General features: G+C 49.6%; 2 protein-coding genes across 3 annotated transcripts in view; both read left to right on the top strand.

Annotated features, from left to right (window-relative positions):
- The window catches only part of LOC118673466 (selectin P), a 34,345-nt gene extending 23,466 nt beyond the window's left edge, over nt 1-10,879 (top strand). For both annotated transcript variants that reach the window (XM_036344309.1, XM_036344308.1), the window contains 7 exons: nt 2,071-2,256; nt 3,158-3,367; nt 4,383-4,568; nt 5,359-5,478; nt 8,374-8,404; nt 9,400-9,455; nt 10,244-10,879. In XM_036344309.1, the coding sequence (XP_036200202.1) occupies nt 2,071-2,256; nt 3,158-3,367; nt 4,383-4,568; nt 5,359-5,478; nt 8,374-8,404; nt 9,400-9,454 (788 nt within the window). In that variant the 3' untranslated portion in view covers nt 9,455; nt 10,244-10,879. The remainder of the gene's footprint in view (nt 1-2,070; nt 2,257-3,157; nt 3,368-4,382; nt 4,569-5,358; nt 5,479-8,373; nt 8,405-9,399; nt 9,456-10,243) is intronic.
- A 2,315-nt stretch (nt 10,880-13,194) lies between these two features.
- Nucleotides 13,195-22,410, top strand: part of F5 (coagulation factor V) — a 61,837-nt gene continuing 52,621 nt past the window's right edge. The window contains exons 1-3 of the mRNA XM_036344062.1: nt 13,195-13,523; nt 17,071-17,162; nt 21,912-22,034. Coding sequence (XP_036199955.1) covers nt 13,366-13,523; nt 17,071-17,162; nt 21,912-22,034 — 373 coding nt within the window. The 5' untranslated portion in view covers nt 13,195-13,365. The remainder of the gene's footprint in view (nt 13,524-17,070; nt 17,163-21,911; nt 22,035-22,410) is intronic.

Below are 22,410 nucleotides of genomic sequence, written 5' to 3'. Positions count from 1 at the left end.
CCTTACGGGCAGGTTTCTCCATTCGGAGAGGAGCGGACAAGGTCATCTCGGGGTCTCTTCCCTGGCCAAGAGTCCTGCAGGTGAAAGGACACAAAATGCTGCCACCTGCTGTTAAAAAGACACACGACAAGCGCCTAGGACGCCAGAGCATTCGTGGGTGACAGCGTTAGGACATCACTCATTCACTTATTTCTCATTCATTAATTCCATCAACATTTATCTTGAGCTCTGTCTTCCCACATCCTGTCTTCAGACCAAACAATAAAAAAACCTTGTGAGAAATATCTCACTAGAGTTTTAAATCACATATGCAAGCGACATGGTTGTCAAATCTGTAATTTCTGAAGCCTGCCCCCTCCGTCCCAACTCCCCCCTCCCCATCCCATTCATCCACAAGAAGAGACATCTGCCTTCCACCTGCGGGCCCAGCCTGCCTGGGGCCTAGACCCAACCCCGACCTCGACAGCAGCTTCAGCTAAGGAGGGGGGGGGATTGGGGGGAGGGCTCAGCAGCTTCAGCTAAGGAGGGGGAGGGAATGGGGGGAGGGGGTTGGGGGAGGGCTCAGAACTGTCACCTTGCGCTCAGGCTTTTATAGCTGTGTTTCCACCTCATTCTCCAAATTCGCCCTGAAGGCTTAGCAAACAGCCCCTCTTCTTGTCCCGTACGCCCGAGTCCATGAGTTTTTAACCCTCGGCACTGACCCAGGTCCCTGGTGTCCGCATGGTGTTGGCAGCATCCTAGGGCACCTCTGAGGGGCGGGGCCACCCTGCGAGCAGGAGCAGGGACAGGGGAGTCATGTCTCCCTCGCAGAGGGCGATGCGAGAAGTCATTTCCGAGTGGTTCCACAGAGACTCCTCTTTCGTTGGAACCCTGGGCCCTCTGGGGCGTGGCTCTGCCTGCATGGCCCAGCCTGCTCCCTGCCTTTGCCCTCCAGCCCTGACTCGTTTGGATGCACCTGCTCCCATGAGGAGTCATCTTCCCTCCCCTTCTAGATGGAGGTCTAACACCCACAAGCCACACCTCCCCGAGGGCCCCACCATTCACACAGCAGGGTTTCAAGTGGGGCTCAACAAGCACTGCCAAGGCGTCGAATACATGAGACTTTGATTGGCTAATCATTTGCCTTAGGATTGGGTTTATCAATGATGGCAGTTGCACATTTCTCTGAGTCCTGTGTCTTTCTCCCCATTAAATCCTCGCACACAAGATTATCACTGAGCAACACATGTTAGGTTACTGGCAAACTGAGGGACTATTCCTTTCTTTAAACCCAAGGCTGTTCTGAAAGAAATGCCTTCATCAGTGAAGCCTCATTTCGCTTAGCATCTTTGCTTAAAAAACCGGCACCACCTCTGAAATGCTATGCCCAGCGAAGACCTCCGGCAGTGGTGGCCGGCAGCGGCTGCCAAGAGCCTGTGTTTGGCTGGACCCCAATGACCGGTGGGGTTTTTCAGGGGAAACAGAAGGGAATGCGGGCAGTGTGAGCGAGAGCCAGGGGCAGGAAGCTCGAGGCCCGTACAGGGAACTCCCAGGGTTGATGGAGCTTGGCCAGGAGGCTCTGAGCTATCGGGGCCCAGAGCTGTGGAATAAAGAAACAGCCAGGATCCAAACGGAGGAAGCGGCGAGGACAGAGGTGGTCACTGCAGTGGTAGGTGCTCCGAGTGTGGACAGGTGGCAGGGTGTCTGAGAGGAAGCGGTCTTGGCAGGAGGAAGGCCAGGGGTGAGGCCCTGGACCACACCTGTGGGCAGAGGACAGTGGGAGCCTGGGGGGCCCTGGGGACTCTGGAGGCGAAGGTGTACAGAGAAGAGGATGAGACTGTGCCTTCTGGAGTGGGACTGCTTCACTCTTGTGACTTCTGCCCACCCCTCGCTGTGAGCCCACCCACCTTCCTGCTGCCTCTGTGGTAGATGGCCTGTCAGGGTTGCTGTAGGTTGCCGGCTGCCTAGCCAAACACCCGACATAGGAGGTGCTCAATAAGTACCTGTTGAATGCGTGAATGAAGGAATTGGTGCAAAGCAAAGCTTCCGAATGAACGTGAAGGTTTTGACGTTCTCCATTTGCTTCTCCAGCCATCAGGTGCCCAGAATTATTCGCCCCAGAGCAGGGGAGCCTGGACTGTTCGGACACTCGCGGAGACTTCAACGTCGGCTCCACCTGCCACTTCTCCTGCCACGGGGGCTTTAAGCTGCAGGGGTCCAGCAGTGTTCAGTGCACAGCGTCTGGGAGATGGACAGCACCTCCTCCAACCTGCCAAGGTAACACAGCATACCTTCCGGGGACAGCCCCTCTGCACGCTTCTTCCACGATAGAAACAAGCACATGGCTCTTCCCGGGAAACAGCCATACATTTATTATTATTATTATTATTATTATTATTATTGTTATTATTATTATTAAAGCCCTACTTCTTGTAATGAAACAGGGCCCAGGGAACACAGGCTGGCTTTCTAAGTGTATAAGGAGCGACAGGACCTTTTTTATATTTTGATTAAAGATATACTGATTCGTAAGCAGAAATTGTCCTCTGTGATTTTGGCCTCTTTCTCTACGAGCTTTATTGGGTCGGTGGGTGGGTCTCCTGCTTTGCCAGGAGAGAGTAGAGGTGGAGGAACTGAAGCGCAGGGGCCTGTTTTCTGCCGCGTGCCATGTTAGCGACGAAGCCGGCGGCATCCTTCACGCCTCACACTCCATGCTGACCTCAGGCCGAGGACCACCCACCTCCCGACGAAGCCATGCACATGTGGCTCCCTACTAAATTCCCTGTATCTCCACACCAACTCTCCTGCTTTAAATTCTTTTTATTATTGTTGACAATATTACAGATCTCCCCATTTTCCCCTACCCCCTCCTCCCAGCCCCGCCCCACCCAGGTTTGCTCAGTTAACGTCGGTGACACTGACCTCCCAGTTTCTTCTAGAAGGATTCTCCCTCAAGGGCACTTGCAAATTCTCTTCTTCCCCCGGTTTTCCGTACCCGTGAATACCGGCTTCCCTGAACTTGCAAATTCTCTCTGCACCTGGTTTCCATGCCTACGGTGCCGGCTTCCCTGAACTGCCTTAAGAGCTATTGCTGGGCCTCCTCTATGGAAGGAGGGAAGGCAGTAACCCCAGGACAGTCCGTCTGCGATGCTCTCTAAGTGCACACATGTCCTCCCAGGTGCGGCGCCGGCGTCCACTGCAGAGGTGCGCTGCCCAGCTCTCGTCGCCCCGGGGCAGGGAGCGATGTCCTGCCAACACCCCCTGGCAACCTTTGGATTGAATAGCACCTGTCACTTCAGATGCAAAGCGGGATTCCAGCTCCGGGGAGAGGCTGCTGTCCGGTGCGGACGGTCGGGACGGTGGACAGCAGCCACCCCGGCTTGCAGAGGTGAGTGAGGACCGGCCACTCGGACGCCGATTCCTCAGGCCCCGAGCCAGTCGGGGCACCCGCCTGCCGAAACCCTGTCCAGCCCCAGCGGCCACTTGGAGTGCCCGCTCCTCCACGAAGTCACACCAACCCCAAGTGGCAGTCGCATTCGGCAAGCACATCCCTCCCCCATTCCTTTCGCCTCACGCTAAAGCCCTGGCGCTCAGGGACCTCATGGGGAAGCGTTCGTCAGCATCCAAAACTGTTAGAGCAGCAAGCATGCTGAGCGTAACCAGCTCCGTGAGTGCTGCAACACAAGCTTCAGGTCCAGTGACGAGGGGACAGCTAGACGGTCCATATTCCCATGATTTGCACCTAAATCAGAAGACAGCCATGTGTGACCCCCGGCAGGGCGGCCGCTGTGCATGAAACATTGTCTCTCCCGCTTTGTCTTCCGCACAAAGCACAGCACAGCCCTTTGCGGCATCGCTACATCTCGGTGTTTATCTGGATTAAATTTAATGTCTTGAGCGCTAGCTTCCTGTCCACAAATTAAGGCGAATGACTTGAAGTTTCTGGAAAACTAGTTTAAAGAGGGTGGCAGTCTCTACTTCTTTCACACCTGAGTCCAGCCATGCTGAATCCTTGTGAAGTATTTTCATCCTATTTGACATCTAACAGCACGTACTGACGTGCCAGCTAATTGTCAGCGGCAGTGACGATAACATTCGGGGCAATAGCATCTTTGAGAAGCGAGATTTTATAAATGGTGTTCTGTAGGCCAGGCTGCCCGATCCCTCAGCAGGAGTCTCTTGGATGCCATGCTGTGCCCCCTAATTCATTGAGTGGCACCCCCCCAGCGGGTGTCTCGGTCTGTGAGATGGTGGAAGGGCTGATGCGGGTGCCAGGAGGGGCTCGTCTCCTCCCTGACCTTCCCTATTCGCTCTCACCTTCTGGCACCGTCAGCCAGGTTACATGAAGCCAGGGTCTCTCTCCCCTCATGTGCCGTGACTGTTGTCCCCGTTCCTTCCAGCAGCTGTGCAGTGCTCCGAGCTGCACATGGAGGAGCCGGTGCTGATGAACTGCTCCAGCCCTTGGGGCCATTTCAGCTATGGCGCCACCTGCACCTTCCACTGTCCGGAGGGCCAGTCGCTCAATGGCTCGGCGGAGGCAGCATGCGGACCTGACGGCCAGTGGTCAGCGGCCACGCCCACCTGCCAAGGTACGTCTTCATATAGTTTCAGGAGCCACGCTGACGTGGAAAATAACCAAATCCAGGTTCTTCTCTGTATGTCTGGCAGTGGCCTCGCTTTCCGTCACGGGGTTTTCCCTTCATTAGGTAAGCGTTTCACAATGAATCAAGCTGAATCTTCTTGCCTTCACAGAGCAGAGGGGGGCTGGAGCAGCGCTCTGTGTGGGCAGCCGGCCCTCCTTCTGCAGCGCTCAGATTTTTGAACCGAATCCTCTCGTTGCTTTATAATCTGGGGGAAGTAATACATCTTGAAGCTTCAACATGTTTTAGACGGAGGGTGTCTATATGCAGATTCCTCATGCATCTCAGAGAACCTCTGATTATCACACGCCTCTAAAAACTAAAGACTCCGCAGGCCTCCTTAACGAAGGCCCACCTGCTATTAAGGGTTATTCCATACACCATCTTTCTTTCTTCTTCTTTTTTTCCTCCACAGCTTGTCATGACTTTTTTTTTTTCTTTCTGTAACTGTATTTTTCATTGCAACAGAAATTACCCAGGGTGTATTTTATTTGCCCAGACTTCCATTCCTTGGGTCTACCATGTGGCCATTAATTCCTTTTCGTCCATCCTTGCCCTGACCCTTTTGGAAATTGCGTCTGATACTAAAGCCTTGGGGGTAAAATGTGGTTTTACGACTCCCAGGTTGCCAGCGCTCCCAGGGCCTCTGGTGATCCTCCTGGGAGGTTCCTGGGTGCCGCCAGGACGATGGTCTTTGGCGCAATGCACCCTAAGTCTGTGTGTGTGCGCTTGCTTGCAGCGGGGCCGCTGACCGTCCAGGAAGCCCTGACGTACGTGGGTGGAGCAGTGGCCTCCACAACAGGCTTGGTGATGGGCGGCACACTCCTCGCTCTGCTCCGGAGGCGTTGCCGACAGAAAGGTAACTGGGGGAGGCTGTCTTTCGCTTCCGCTTTCCTGAGGTTTGGGGAGGGCGGGGGACCACAGCTGCAGCAGCACCTGTGAGAGAACATCTGCATTAGAAGAAAACATGACCTTGAGAACTGACTGCCCTCAGTTCTCTTTATAAGGATAAAGAACATTCTAAAAGCACAGATCCTCAGGTAAGGAGACGGGGCATGGGCTTGGAAATCTGAACTTTTCAACACCCACCCTCCGTTATCACCAGAACTAAATGAAATCGCGTCTCGCTTCTCTCCTTCATCCCCTCCACTAGTCTTTCATGCCCCCGTCATCTATTGAGCAACTGTGTTAGGTGGTGGGACCCTGAGTCCTGGTCCCTGGGACGGAGGGACGTGTAATCCAGGAGTGGAAATAGGCAAGTGAGATCCGTGCTAACACCGAAGGGCAGGACTGGGTTAGGCACAGTTACAGCCCGAGTGCTACAGGGACACAAAACGGAGGTGTCCCAACCAGCCAGGTAGCTCAGAACAGCTCTTTGCAGCTTAACCTTGACGAATAGGAGGGATTTGCCGGGGGAAAGCAGAAGCAGTTCCAGGAGGAAAGATCTGGAAGGACCTAGAGGTGAGGCAGTTGGGGAGGTGCTACACTCGGCAGTGCAGGGCGTCCAGCCCCAAGAGGCCCATGGAGGAAGCGAGAAAGGAAGCTGGAGGCAGGAAGAGCCACCCTGCTCATGCCTCGGTCTGAAAAGATGGATGTTCACATGGACATGTGTGGAGCTAGTGCCGGATTTAAGCCGGGAAGGGACCAGAGCGGATGGAGACCCTGTAAGGGAAATGTGTTTATCAGGCTGCCCACCAAAAAGAGCTCTGGCCTGGGGATAAGAGGAGGGACCATTTCTTCAGGGTCAGAACATCCTTCCTCTGCCTGGCCCAAATGCTTAGCCTGTCCCTAAGGTCAGAAACCTCTCTGGATAAGCTTATGGGGCTCCTCGCCCTCCTCATGGAAAGTGACCAGGAGTGACCAGGGGCATCAGAGGGGCCGGGACTGTGCAGAGCCAAGTGAGGAAGTGTCTCTGTCAAAAGCACCTGCTAGAGTCCCCCTGGAATTAGGGAGTCCTCCTGGAATTAGGGAGTCCTCCTGAAATAGGGAGTCCCCCTGGGGTTAGGGAGTCCCCTGGAGTTAGGGAGTCCTCCTGAATTAGGGAGTTCTCCTGGAATTAGGGAGTCCTCCTGGAATTAGGGAGTCCTCCTGAATTAGGGAGTCCCCCTGGAGTTAGGGAGTCCTCCTGGAATGAGGGAGGCCTCCTGGGGTTAGGGAGTTCCCCCTGGAATTAGGGAGTCCCCCTGAAGTTAGGGAGTCCTCCTGGAATTAGGGAGTCCCCCTGGGGTTAGGGAGTCCCCCTGGAGTTAGGGAGTCCTCCTGGAATTAGGGAGTTCTCCTGGAATTAGGGAGTCCTCCTGGGGTTAGGGAGTCCCCCTGGAGTTAGGGAGACCTCCTGGAATTAGAGAGTCCTCCTAGAATTAGGGAGTCCTCCTGAATTAGGGAGGCCCCCTGGGGTTAGGGAGTTCCCCCTGGAGTTAGGGAGTCCTCCTGGAGTTAGGGAGTCCTCCTGGGGTTAGGGAGTCCTCCTGGAATTAGAGAGTCCTCCTGGAATTAGGGAGTCCCCCTGGAATTAGGGAGTCCTCCTGGGGTTAGGGAGTCCCCCTGGAGTTAGGGAGTCCCGGCTTCTACCCTTCCCTGCTCAGGGCTGGACCACTTGGTCCCTGCTCTATGCCCCCTCTGTCACAAAACCATCATGGCCCCGAGGCTGGCTGTGTAGTGCTCTCCTCTGGGACAGACAGGAGTAACACTGTTTAAAAACCAAAGTTTTCCCCCCTCTCACGGGCCCCCCCTCCCCAGCCCTCCACCCAGTCTCTCCATGCAGCATCAGCGCTTGCTTAACCCAACTCAGAAGGCAGGCGCAAGAGCTCCTGAGACCCGGATGTATGCTCCATGCTACGTCAGAACCACACTCTTCTGGCATTTTCCCCAAGTTCCTCCTTAGTTTAGAGACATTTCCAGGAAACCCTCTGGACCAGGGAGCGGGACCAGCAGGCTCATCCTCCCGTGTCTTTAATAATAAACACATGTATGTGTGAGGATGGGGGACTTTCCCTTGATGTGACCAACTGGATTTTAAACTTCCTAGGATTCTGTGGTCAATTTCAGGACAGTGCTGCCTACTTTGTCCCTCCCCCTGCAAATTCGTTATCACATTAAAGGCTCAGTGATGCCTGGTAATAAATATACTTGTTCTTCACTTGGCCTGATACTTTAAAGCTTTGTTAGCCACGAGATACTTCCATTGATAGGATGGCTGCTGTGTGTTAAGTTCCCACTATCACAGTTCCTGGTGTAGATTAGGACAGAAGGCCCTTGATCGCTGACGGTACCACGGAGGGAGACGGCCACTGTTAATGTTGAGATGGGTTTCTTTATGTAATTAACTTGCCCAACTGTAGGCTGAGCGATTGTGACACGGGATGAGTGACTTGCCCAACTGTAGGCTGAGCGATTGTGACACGGGATGAGTGACAGGGGCCTCGAGTGCCAAAGAAATGGGTCTTGAGAACCAATGGTCTCAACCACAACCACAACCAACCAAGAGGCAGGCACCAGACCCAAGAGGGGAGGCTGCTACTGAAAGGGCAGAGGGGAAAGGTGAGAGGTGAGAGGACTCTGGAGTTACATGTCAGATGTTCGATTTAGCCTAAAACAGGTAGGCCCTGCCTCTCAGGGAAGCTTGTCCCTTTAATGAGTCACCTGAAAATCAGTCTACCTACCGACTCCCCCCAGTAACTCCCATCATGGGTGACCTTTCTCCTCACCTTGTTTCCTCTTTAACCAATCACTGGTGTCTTCTTGCTTATTTCAGATGATGGGAAAGACCCTCTGAACCCTCACAGGTAAGATGGAACTGTTTTATGATTGAGTTCATTTTTCTAGTCTGACTTTTTAATTCGCCATAACATGTCAGAGTGATTATACATAACACCCCTTTCTTGCAACAAAACGAAATGCACAGATAATATATCCTAACTACACATGTTTTAAAAGTCAGTAAGTGCCCTAATTATAGAATAAATAAAAATAGGAGGGAAGGTGATTTACTGTAGAAATAAAAGGCTAAAGCTGGGGCACTGCACTGGCGGATCCCATGAGGTCATCAGAGGCACCTTCAGGTAGAATCACTAGGAAGGCAACAGCCACAGAGGACAACTGACGGGAAGATTGTAACAGTGACTCAAAAAGCCCAGAGGCATTGCCAACCTGATGGATAAGTGATGCACGATTGGCAGAACATCTGGAAAACCTGTTAAAATCTTCCTTCATCTCACAAGGCAGTTGCATTTCAGAAGATATAAAAAAGCAACACACGCAAAACACCTTATTTATGTGTGAAGCAGTGAAGTTCCGGGCTCGGAGACTTTTCCACCTGCATGAATATTGCGTAGAGAAGATACTCTAAAGTCATACGAGCGTAGGACAGTTGTTTTGTGTCCAGCATCCCTGTCCCTGCGCCAATGTCAATAGAACTCTTGATCATTATGAAAATTAAAAAGGGGGCAGTACCACCACACCTCGAACACTCCTGCGGGGATCTGATGGTCAAGTGTGAAGATAGGGATTTTGTAAGGACTTCCTCTCACCAAGAACAATCTGCAGCCCTGTAGGGGGCGTAGCAGGCATTCAGCACCCAAGGCATCAACAATGGCTGCACCTGGGTATGAAAGGAGCTGTTAAGGGGCATCTAGATAGCCCTGTTGGCGTTTCTTCTTTCCCTTTTAAAGCAGAATCCCAGGGGTGGACAGTAACCCTCAGTCTGGAGAAACTATGTCCTGGACTGTGGTCATGGGCTAAGCACCATGTGGCAGGTCATCTTTGTGTTTCTGTTCTTTAGCCACCTGGGGACATACGGAGTTTTCACAAATGCTGCATTTGACCCGAGCCCTTAAGGTAAGTTTCCAATGAAGACTTATTTAATTTATTTTAAAAATATATTTTTCATTGATTTCAGAGAAAGAAAGGGGGAGGGAGAAACAATGATGAGAGAGAATCATTGATTGGCTGCCTCCTGCACGCCCCCTATTGGGGATCAAACCCCAACCTGGGCATGTGCCCTGACTAGGAATCGAACAGTGACCTCCTGGTTCGTAGGTTGATGCTCAACCACTGGGCCACACTGGCCAGGCATAAAGGAAATAGAACAGTAAGGTGAAGGGGAAGATTTTAAAGTTTGGCTTTATACAATCATGAGTTAAATTTTAAGTATGTAGTAAATTTTCAAGCTATGAAGGAAACTGTGTTGGGACAGGCATGACAGTAGAATGACAATAGAAAGAGCGTTCATATGAAGATTTTCACACACACACACACACACACACACACACACAAGGTGACACGGTCTAGTGACACTTATTTCAGGATGGATGGCCTTCCCTTCAATGACTCGTAAGTGACATTAACACTGTGGCTTGAGAACCAGAAGTCTTGGCCACTGGAAAAATTTTACAAACTCTTATGGAGACAATGCGCTCATGGCCTGCTGGGAAAACGAAGATAGCCTGACACGCCTCTCCCAAGCAGCCCAGTGAGCAGTTGAGTCTAAGAAAAGTAGCCTCAATGGCAGAAAATCTGGCCTCCAGAAAAATTCTATTGGGCCTTGGGGAACAGATGTGAAGAGAGCTTTCTTTCTTTTACTTTTTAAAAGGAAATGTAATTAGTATCTTTTGGGTCATTTTCAGAGACCTGTCCTCTCCTGGTCACCTCACTCCACCTCAGAGGACGCTATTGTTGAACATCGGGCTTCCTGCGAGACTTGACGGACTGGAGCGCGCCTGCTGGTTTTCTGTAAATGCTTGTGAGGAAAGGACAAGGCGTTTCCTTTAGATCAGCTCTGGGCCAGAGCAGAAGAAACAGACTCTCCATGCACCGCCTTCCTGCCCCCTCTCCAGGCCGCGTGCTGCTGCCGGCTGTCACTGGAATATTAATTAGCCAAAGCTCGGAGCCTCTGAGCCACCAGAAGACCAGACTTCGGAGAAAGAAGAATGGCTCCTTAGTTCTGGACTGGAGGGAGGCCTCCTGGACTTTCTGGAAGGAGCCGGCTCCTCTGCCTGAAGGGGTTTCTGTAAGGCCTCTGGGTCCCCAGGGCGGTGTTTATGACCCACCCAGACCTCTGCTGCAGAGGCATCCAGAGCGGCCTCCAGGGGCACCAGAGGCTGCAGATGACCAAACGAGAACCCATCGAGAACCAGGACAGGACGGACATGTCACTGTGATGGTCCCTCCAAGGTCACTTTCCCCCAAAGATCCATATTCAAAGGTGTCATTAAAAGGTTTCCCCCAAAATGCCATGTTATAGTGTCTGATGTTTTGTTCAATAGGGTCTGTGTCCATCGCTTTGTTTACATTAATATAATCAACAACTTCACCGCTGGACCCTTCCATCAGCTGGCAATTATGTCGCACCACCTTCCCACAGGGAGGAGACCAGAGAAGCACAAAGAGTCTTCATCCCCTGAGTGTCCTTGGGTAGAATGGGTGTGTTTTACACATTCTTTAAGGGTTTGATCGTCCTAGCCAGTTTGGTTCAGTGGATAGTGTCTGCCTGCAGACTGAAGGGTCCTGGGTTTGATTCCTGTCAAGGGCACATGCCTGGGTTGTGGGCTTGACCCCCAGTAGGGGACGTGCAGGAAGCAGCTGATCAATGATTCTCTCATCACTGATGTTTCTATCTCTCTCCCCCTCTCTCTCCCTTTCTCCGAAATCAGTATATATAGAAATCACAGGTTTGATAACCAGGCTGGTGAAAGTTACACAGTGTTATCTGGAACTAATCAAACATAGCTGTCTCACCTCTGTGACTGTGAGGCAATGAGCATGCCATGCAGACTGAATGACACAGACAAACATGCCAATAAAAATGGTGAAACAGTCTAACCCAAGGTCACAAGACTTTTGCAAGAATTTTGATAGGAACCTTAGGGTTGAGGGACACAGATCTTTTAAAGGTTCCTGGATATGCTGTCATTAGTGTCTCTGACTGCCAATCACTAAGCAAGGTCTCACGGGACCATGCCGATCAGCCCTGTCTCCGGAGTCAGAGCCTACCCTTTGTGAAAGCTCCCCGGGCAATCTGGATGGGTTCCTGGCTGATATTATAGATACCGGGGTGTCCTGCCCATGAAGAGCTTCTGGCCTAGCTGGGGAGACAGCAGACACCCACCCGAAGTACTAGAAGGCAACCAACATGACATGTATGTGAAGAGTGTTAGAGGAGTTCACAGAATGGAAAGGCCCATTCGAGCCCAGAATCAAGGCGACTGCAGAACTCTGATCGGACTTTAGAGAGTGGAGGGAGCGGGCATTCTACGTTATAGAATAATAGCAGCCAAGGGGCAAAGGCAGAGGGCCGTGTGTAGGGGGTGAAGCGTTGAGGAGCTTGGCTTCATCGCGACCTCACGCAAGGTGCCCATGACAGTTCATTGAATCTGCTGAGACGAATCCTAAGACAGGGGCTTAGGAGGCACGTAGGTTCAGGGAACGTGGGACAAGCCATCATGATGCTCCAGACAATATAATTCTCTGGTTCTCTATCAATAGCAAAACAAGACCTTAAGGCAGAGTGGAAACAGACAGGCGGCAGAAACATAAGGGACTCTGGAGGCAGGAAAAACACAACCCTGATAATGAACACGCGCCCAGTGCTTTCCCACTGCCAGGAGTTACACACGTTACAGTGTCCTTTTATCCCCCCAACGACACTATCAGGGAACTGTTATCATCTCGCCTATTGGGCAGATGGCAAATCTGAGCTGCAAAGAGGGTGAGTAACTCAACCAAGACAACACAGCTTGTGAGTGGGACTGAAACCTGGCCCACTGTTTCTCCCAGCCACACTCATGAAGCCCTCCTCTCTGTTGCTGCCTTCAGTGGCCACAGCCCGGGTTAAAACAGAACTGTGCACGGGCAGAAGTCCAGTCAGTGGTCCAGGCCGATGGGCCCCGATCTTGTGCTCATCCCCTTGCTTCCTCACCCGCTGAAGACACATCCCTGTGCCCAGGCACAGTGCACACGCCCTTTCCTGGGGGCAGGACAGTGCTGTGCTTAAAGGTGTTGGTCCCATTGCACTGGGAACTGCAGAGGGTCTGGCGAGAGTGATTTTCGCCCCGGGCAGTTTTGTGATGGGTCAGTGGTTCTCAACCTGTGGGTTTCGACCCCTTTGGGAGTCGAACGACCCTTTCACAGGGGTCGCCTAACGCATATATAATTACATATTGCTTTTGTGATTAATCAATATGCTTTCATTATGTTCAATTTGTAACAATGAAAATACATCCTGCAAATCAGATATTTACATTACGATTCATAACAGTAGCAAACTTACAGTTATGAAGAAGCAACGAAAATAATTTTATGGTTGGGGATCACCACACCACGAGGAACTGTATTAAAGGGTCGCGGCATTAGGAAGGTTGAGAACCACTGTGGTGGGTGCTGAGGGCTCCGGCTCCCTGGCTTAGCCGCTGGAAGTGCAGGAATCAGTTTTGCCTGTGTCGTGTGCACCCCTGGCACTGCCCCACCTGCTGGAGCCTCTGAGCTCTGCGCTCTCTTCACCTGTAGTGAAACAGTCACGAACCTGGGCGCCCTCTTCTTGTCTCCCGGGGCAGTGACCTCGCCAACCCCTCTTCCTGGAAGGGCCCAGGAGGCGGGACAGCCTGAGGCTGCGGCTGAGGCGCCTGCAGAAGCTGCAGGGAGGACACTGCCACCCACAGCCTCCCGAGCTCACTGGAGCAGGGACAGCGGACGCCCAGCGGTGCAGCCTGAGCTTGGCTGGGGGCGCCGAGGGCAGGAGCAGGAAAGAACCATGTCCCCAGGCTGCCCGCGCCTCTGGGTCCTGCTGGTCCTGGGCTCCAGCTGGGCAGGCTGGGGGTCCACGGGGGCCGAGGCCGCGCGGCTGAGGCAGTTCTATGTGGCTGCGCAGGGCATCAGCTGGAACTACCGCCCGGAGCCCACAGACCCCAGGTAAGGCAGGCGTGGCGTCCGCGGGCTTCTGTGGGATCCCTGACTCCTCTTAGATAGCGCTCCCTCCGCTGATCCTGCTCGGAGTTTGAGGATATTGAGAAGATGCAGTTGATTGGCTAGAAGCTTCTTTCAAGTTGGCTGATAACACAGTTTAGTTAGTATGCTGGATTGTTGGTTTAATGTATTGATTGGTTCAAAAGCACCAGGCACCCACCCCCTCGCTAGCCCTCTGCAAACTCCTGTTCTAGAATTTTAGTGGTCTAGCATTGTTAAATGTCTAGTTGCATTTATTCCGTTCTCTACATCGCTTCAGCTTCTAAAACTAAACCTTGTGCTTTATTATACGCAGATTATTCAATAAGGACTGCCATCATTTTGTTGTTTTCTTCTAAATGACTTTCAAAAGTATCATTAGTCCCTAAAAATGCAACATTTTTATTCTTTTTTCCTCACTTAATCTTGGCAATTTGAGTGGGGTCCCTATGAAAAGGCAGAGAGGCAGTTAAGAGGAGGTTTAAATAATAAAACTCTATCTTTGAGTCAGAAACCACTTTTCCCAATTGAAAGGCTAAAAATAAAACTTCCCAGAAATGAGACAAATTACAGGATTTGCTCAATATTTCCAGTTGGTTATATTTTTACTTGTTTTAATGGTAAATCTCTTAGTGTGGCTCATTTTTTAAAAAAACTTAACATCAAAAAAAATAAAAAAATAAAAAAAAACTTAACATCAGACTTTGAATGATTGCAAAAGACATGTTCCCTTTTTACAATTACAAAACAATCTACCAAGAGATATTGTAATATTTTCAGTCTTTTCGTGTGTAACCTTAACCCTTTTAAAATTTCCTTAGTAAGGTTTCTTTTGGAGGTTATTACATACTCTCTTGGTCTTGTAATAAGAAATCCCTCTTTTTTTAAAAAAATACAAATCATCTTAAATATTTCATTTCAAGGTGATAATCAAAGTCCCACGCACACTGTACGGAGCTGTCATTAACTAAAACCCCCAGGAAGATAAATCTTTCCAACACTGATCTTTCCTGCTCTTGGGAATACTGACTTGGTGGCTGGCTTTCCTGTGGCCACTGTGCTATGCTTGGAAACGTGGTCTTTCTTCCATAGTTAATGCTGAAAGCTGGGGGCAGGACCACAGAGGTCAAAAGTCGGATTCACGTGTTGAGTCCACAGGGAGCCACGGTTGGTCGTGCCATCCTCTTGCTCTGAGGCTGAGTTCCCAGGATTCTGGGAAGAGTCTTTCTTCTGGTATCAACTATTGAAATCAAAACCATAGAAGGATAACCCAGACCAATGCTATATATATATATTTTTATTATTATTTTTTTTTTGCTTAAAGTATTACAATGCTCCATATTGAACCTCAAATCATGTCATTTCCCTCTAGTACTTTCTGGTGGAAATCTGTATGATTGGCTGCTTAAATTAAGAACTTGCTCTAAATTGTCCTACACTGAGAACTAACTGATACTATAAGGAAATCAACATTTGGCAATCAATCCCACTCCTTGCCAAAGTCCATTTTAGCACAAAGCAAAGATCTTTCCCTTTAGTTCATCTAAAATTAGCAGAGCAGTGCCTTTAGAGGTTAAATATATCTATTATTCTTGCTGCAGGCCTGAAGTGACTGTTTCTAGAAATTTCCTTAAGAAAACTTGTTCAGTCATTACATGCACGTAGTAACAGGTATTTTTAAAATGCATATATAGCCCTAGCTGGTTTAGCTCAGTGGATAGAGCATCGGCCTGAGGACAGAAGGGTCTCAGGTTCAATTCTGGTCAAGGGCGCATGCCCGGGTTGCAGGCTTGACCCCCAGTGTGGGGTGTGCAGGAGGCAGCCAATCAATGATTCTCTCTCATCATTGATGTTTCTCTCTCTCCCTCTCCCTTCCTCTCTGAAATCAATAAAAATAAAAATGCATATATATCCATCATGCATATTATTTGAATTCATATCATCTCTAACTTTCTGTTCTGACAGATTATTTTCCAGGAGCCATTCAACTTTTTCAAAATCGAAACAAATATGCCTCAGTATGCTCACACAATATATACAGTCAAATATGCTAGAAAACGCACGTCTATTCAACTTACTCCACATAAAACACTGATTTTTCCTAGTAGAGCTTTTACGCCATCATCTATATTCCTCTATTTAGAGATCTGGGGTGGGGGAGGAGGAAAAAATTTTCAATTTTACTAACAACCGAATAAATAAAAATGGAATTCCACGTTAGGGATAAAATCAACATCCTTGGGCTCTAAGAACTCTGGAGGTTGTTTAGTTCATTTTCAACTTCCCTGTCTTTACTTTCTGCTCCCCCCACACCCTGAGCACCCATATTCCTAGTGTCCAGTTCCTATTCCACTGTGAACCCACTGCTTCCTATAGCTGGTCATTCCAAAAGCACTTACTCATTCTCCCCAAACATTTACACAGTTCTTATAGCTCACAAAAAATTACAAAGATTACTACAATTACAGATTTTTCTGTTTGCTGGGAAAACCTGAAGGCTGAGCACCAACTTTTATTAACTTTTAAATTATTACTAGCTAACTCTAAGTCCTTCGCTGGTAGCAACGTATTTAATACTCATAACAATTCTGAGAGAAAGTTTTACTATTATTCCCATCTCACATCTGTAGCAACGGAGGAACAAATGGGTTTAGTAAGCTATCCAAGGTTACACAGTTAATAACCACATGGTTTAAACACAGACACTCTGACTCCCCTGTCTGCCCAGCCACTGTAACATGCAGAGGTCACAGACTGGGGAGGGTCTCCCACGATGCCCTGAGTATGGCTGGGCCACTGTCTCTAGGTTAGGAAGCTTGACAAAGCCAACCTGGTCAGCTGGTTTGGACATTTTAAGAAATGTCCCCCAATTCTCTTCCCTTTACCTTTATCTTTACCAGAAACACAATGGGTCCACCTTTTCTGAATCTTGGCTCTACCCCTTATCCAAGGACAAGTTACTTAAACTCTCTGAGAGTTAGTTTGCTCATTTGTTTGTTCCCAGCGTGAATCCAGGGCATTACTCAATTACCATAGCAAACTTCTCAACTAGAAGTAGGATCCACCAAGTCAGTTCTTTACAACGTTGCCCAGTAGCTTACCTCTGTATTTGACTGACCAGCTGAAAATATGCCACATATTTATTCATAAAAGATTTGATCATTTTTTAATCATTTAAACTCTAAACCTAAAGTTTGGGTTCACATGACCATCTTGGGTTCTTCTTCAGAAAATTGGTTCTGAGTAACAGGATCAGTTAGGTCAGGCTTAATTCGTGACAGAATGATGATCACTGCAGAATATTCTTGAAGAGGCCAACAATTATTGTTATCAGTGTCATTTATTGTTCATATTTATAAAACCATGGGTTTCTGAAATATAATTAAAAATACTATTGCTCCTAGGACATGAGAGATTTCTTTCTTTCTATTTATTTATTTATTTATTTATTTATTTATTGGAACGTGAGTAGATGTCAGACATACATTAATTAATTTTTGTATTTTATTTCCAGTTTGAATCCTTTTGCAAAAACTTTTAAGAAAATTGTCTACAGAGAGTATGAAGCATATTTTCATAAAGAAAAACCACAATCTAAAACTGCAGGTAAGCATGAAACACATATTCTCTAATTTGATATTATCTATATCTAAAATATCCATTTAGTGGTATTTTACAGAAATGTGAGTTTTTGTTGTTTTAACCAGCATAGGCTACATAACTTGTGGAGCCCAGGGCAAAATGAAAATGAAATTCACATTATTGAAAATTTCAAAGCAGTGACAGCGAAGAATGGAGGCAAGCTGCGCCCTGTGTGGTTTCACAGGCCACAAGTCACACGCCCACGGAGCCCGCTGTTTTTAACCTTGACCAAGAAGCTGAAAAGGCCTTTTAAGTGTTTGAATTTTTATTCATTCATCTGACAAGCTGTGACTGAGCACGTGCTCTGGGCGGGGCCTTGCACGGGGTGCTGTGGGTGCTGTGGGTGCCACAGGGAACAAGACAGGCGGCCCAGGCTGAGGGTGAGACGAGCCTGAGCTAACGGTCCTTCCTCCCTCTGGCTCCCTGCACTCATTCAAAGGAACTGCAAGTGGCTGTTCTGGATTCTTCTGCGTCTGCCTTTCCCGGCTCCTGTTTTATTAAGTGTGCTGTGCATAACAGCTATCACTTTTAAAGAAAAGTCTCTTCTTCCTTCCTTAGTTCTTCTTTAACCAAGGAAAGCGGGTCGCATGGGTTGGGGTCTGAAATATGGCACCATATTTTCACAGGAACGACAGAGGTCAGCAAGCAAGAACTTCCTCCAGTTGGGTCCCTGGTCACTGATTCACTGGGCCTTCCCTGACCAGTGTGGCCTGCACTGTGTCCCAGGCTCACTCTTCTGCCTCTCTATCATCCCACTCGCCCCCACCTCCTCTGATCCCCCTTTATCTCCCCTCTTTCCTGGATGGGAGCCTTCCCCATTAGCAATAAAACAAAACACAGCTATGTTCAGGTTAACTTTCATCTAGAACAAAACTCCCCTCCACCCTGCTTCACTCTCCTTTCTCTCCCCTCTCCTTCACGACCAGCCGCCCTCTGAAGGGCCCACTTCATTCCCTATGGCGTCACTTCCTCTCCCTGCTCTCCCTCTCTAACCTGCTCTGAGGGAACCCACTAGAATGACTCTCAGAAGAGGCCCCTATGGCTGCGGGGATGCCAGAGCCAACGGTTTCTTTCCAGGTCTTTCCCGACTTGGCATTCCTAGGACATTCAATGCTCCCCTCTGGAAACTCTCTTTACCTCCTCTCTGGAACTCAGAGATAACGCCTTCCTGAAACTTGGCCCCACACGGGAGGAGCGACAGGGTGGTTCTGAAAGGGAATAAGAGGTTGGAGGAGTTTTATAAAAAAGAACACAGTGACTTAAAATATCTAAGGGCTCAGGGAAGAATCCAATAGAAAAGGCGCAGATAAAGTCTCTGACGGATGGAGTCAGGCTCAGAAGAAACAGGGTGTGATCAGCTGCGGTAGGAGACACACTGCCTTCCCCAGAGCCCAAGGTTACTTGTCAAGTTAAGTTTGTAGCCCTGGGCAGGAGGGCAAGGCTCTCCCAGCCTCTGCCGCGGAGTTGACTCACGTTCATAACTCAATTCCAACCTTAGCACACACCTAAGAACTTTTTAATTAAATTAAACTATAGGCGGATAAAGGGAAAGCGAGCCAGGAAACGTTAATGAGGCCTGGGGAAAAATAAATCGGGCGGGTGTTTAGAGCTGTCTTTTGTGGCTTTTGCCAAGTTAACTGAACTTGAGTGCCGCGCTGTGTGAGCCATTGGGCCGAGTGCCGTGAGTGACAGAACAGACCGGAGCCAGGCTGGAGACCATCCTTTAAGCCATAAGGAGGCATTGATCGTTTTCAGGGAGGTGGGCACTGTGATCAAAATCCTTGGAGATGATGAACTTTGGTAGTGATTTCCTGATCCAGCCTCATCAATTAGAGGTAGACCTTGGCAGATGATTCATGGTTAAGCCCTGTGCACTGAAAACAGTATTTTTCTGTCAGTCTCTGTATATCTCAAACAGATTTGTTGTGTATGACCCCTGAGGCATTTTAACATCCATTTTTATGCAGCCTCTTCCTAAACTCCCAAAGCTGCTGAACTATGAACCCCTGGAGGGCAGGGATGACATCTTATTCATCTTTGGATCCTGGTAGTAGTTGATACAGGAGGCGAATCTGGTGTCCAGGGAAAGCCTCAGATACTGAATGAGAAGATCTGGGTCTGAACACTGCCCTTGACTCGTGACCTTCCCCTCCCAGCCTAGTTCTGCCATTCATACCTCCCCCTGTTTCCACTCGTCAGGTGGGTGTGATTCTAGCTGAGTCTGAAGGGGAACTGCCATGCACCCCACTCCATAGCAGGAGCCCAGACTCCGATGCAGGACTAGAGGTCGGAAGACCAATGCCTGCCCAGCGACAGGGGGAGGGAGGGACTGGGGCCATTTTCAGGAATTCTGTCTTGTGCTTTTGAACAGCTAGTTTTGAGTCTTTGCACCTTTTCAAAAAAAATTATGACATGTTTGTCCCTGAAGGTTCTAAAAGAGCTGCAACGATGAGTGACCTGTTTTCTGTAATGCATTACTCACCTGAGAGCAGGGGCTAGGTCAGCTGACCTCCCTGTGGCCGTTCCCAAGGCCCCGGCTGCAGGAAGTTGGGCACCGGCTGTGCTACCTTCCTGGGCCCCCAGCTTGACTTGGGCCCTGGGGAGGGGGGTGGGAAAGGTTTCAGGGCATCTGGCCGACAGGGGAGCTGAGCAGCAGCTCAGGAACATTTGGCCACGTGTTTGCTTTCACGCATGAAGGCGTTTGAATTGCCTTGATGAAAACATTCCTTTGTTTTGCCCTAATTCTGAAGAAGCAGAAGGGAGGCTAAATAAATTCACTGCCGTTGGAGGTCTCATTAGGTTAAACAACTAATAAGGCTTATTCTGGGCATCTGGTATATGCAGCCACGAGATGCCAACAAGCAAATCAACCAAGCAAGGCCACCATGGCAACGAAATGCAGGGACAGTGTGAGCAGAGTCCGCACGCATGGGCCTCGTGGGCATCCCAGCAGGTGGGAGCAGCCAGCGGGATCTTCGCAGGGAGCTAGGACTGAGCGTAGCAGCCAGAAGAGAGGGGTCAGCCGGGGTCAGAGCGGTCAGGAGTCAAGACTGGTGTAGCCTGTTCCAGAAAAGGGGGTCTAGAGTCTAGACCAGGTGTGGGCAAACTTTTTGACTTGAGGGCCACAATGGGTTCTTAAACTGGACCGGAGGGCCAGAACAAAAGCATGGATGGAGTGTTTGTGTGAACTAATATAAATTCAAAGTAAACATCATTACATAAAAGGGTACGGTCTTTTTTTTTTAGTTTTATTTATTTCAAACGGGCCGGATCCGGCCCGCGGGCCATAGTTTGCCCACGGCTGGTCTAGACTGTGATTCCTCAAAACTCAGAGCAGATGTCCTGTCCCCTCACCCCCCACGCAGGGCTGGTCCTCCAGCCTCTGCCCGCAGCATTCTGCCCGTAGCTCAGCAGCAGCTGCTACCTGTGTCCATCTCCAACGGGCTGTGGATCCTTGAGTACAGGACCTGGCACAGCCCCTGGCGTGTAGGAAGGGAAACCTCTCTTAGCTCCTGCACCCGACCCGCTGTCCTGCTGTGTTCCCATCGACGTAGCTGATTATTAACTCAGTTGTTCCAATGAGAAGCCTCGGGCCATCCTGGCTTCTCTCTCTCTCATGCCACATCCAACACGTCAGCAGATGCTGCTGGCTCTGCCTCCAGAATTCAGAGCCCAACCTCTGCTCACCACTTCTCTGGCCTGATGTGCTGTTGCTTCATCTCTATCACCAAGTCCTGCTTCCACTCTCGTCACCACACAGCAGCGGGGGTGAACTTTTTGTCTGTTTTTTTCCTTTTTCTTTTTCAGGATGAACTTTTAAAATGCGTCAGACCCCACCTCCCTGCTGCACAAAGCTGCCTCGACTTCCCATTTCATTTAGAAGAAAACCCAAGGTCCTTGCTGTGACCGTAGGGCCTTAAGGGCCCTGCCCCCACCGTCTCTTCTCACTCTGCCCAGGCTGGGGTGTTTGTCTTGTTTTCTTTGTTTGTTTGTTTGTTTACTGTTCTTTGAAAACATCAAGCTCTCTCCTGCCTCCAAGACTTTGAACTTGTCCAAGAACTGTGTGATTTGCTCCCTCACTTCACTTTGTCCCTCTAAAGTAGCCTGTCACCCTCCCTCATGTCACCCTGGAGAGTTGAAAGTGAACATCTGCCCTAGCCTGTTTGGCTCCGTAAATAGAGGGTCGGCCCATGAACTGAAAGGTCTTGGGTTCGATTCCAGTCAAGGGCACGTACCTCAGTTGCAGCCCAAGTCAGGAGGCAACCAATCGATGTGTTTCTCTCACATCCATGTTTCTCTCAGTCTGTCCCCCTCCCTTCCACTTTCTCTAAAAATAAGTAAATAAATAAAGAATAAACATCTTTCTTTTCTTGACCAAAGACGGTGGGTCGTCTCTAAGGAATGACAGTGGGTCAGAATTGGGGGACACAGTGCGAATGACCGCTCTTACTCCTCAGCTTGCTTTGAGCCAAGCCAAGCGTTTCTCCCTTCCTGCCCTTAGCCGGCTGCACGCAATGCTGAGCTCATGAGGCGGTAAAGCCTTACAGATGGAAGATAAGCAGGTCAACCTCAGAACCTGAGGGCTGACTGCAGTCACTCATGGGATTCTCTGCATGGTGTGTGTGTGTGTGTGTGTGTGCGCATGCGTGTGTGTGTGTGCATGTGTCAGCTCTGTCTTTTGTAATCCTGACATAGTTATCTTTGCTTCCCTAGGACTTCTTGGGCCTACTTTATATGCTGAAGTTGGAGACATCATGAGAGTTCACTTTAAAAATAACGCAGACAAGCCCTTAAGCATCCACCCTCAAGGGATTAAGTACAGTAAATCCTCAGAAGGTAAGAGGCGTTTCCTGTCCCTCTGACAGGAGAAAACATGCAACCCTTTAACACCGTGTCGAGCACTGAAAACCATTCTATTACCCACACGTCACAGAACTCCCCTCGCTGTGACGAGGAAAATGATGGCTGTGTAAGCGTCCGGGGAATGAAGGCGTCCTGGAGTCATCTGGGCTCAGTGCTTTGTAGGTTCTTGTGCTTCACTCGTTGGGCGGGCCAATTGCCTACTCTCTCTGAATTCCAGTATGTTCACCTGCACAGTGAGAGCGACCACATGCACATTGCAGGACGGTGTAAGGCGGGTCTGCAGACTTCTCTGTAGAGAGCAGAAAGCAAATATGTTTGACTTTGTGGGCCAGGCAGCTCTGCTGCAATC

This window comes from Myotis myotis, unplaced genomic scaffold (genome assembly GCF_014108235.1).
Source record: "Myotis myotis isolate mMyoMyo1 unplaced genomic scaffold, mMyoMyo1.p scaffold_m19_p_18, whole genome shotgun sequence".
NCBI classification, from domain to species: domain Eukaryota; kingdom Metazoa; phylum Chordata; class Mammalia; order Chiroptera; family Vespertilionidae; genus Myotis; species Myotis myotis.
Note: the sequence above shows the minus strand (reverse complement) of the source record. Positions and strands in the feature narration are given on the sequence as shown.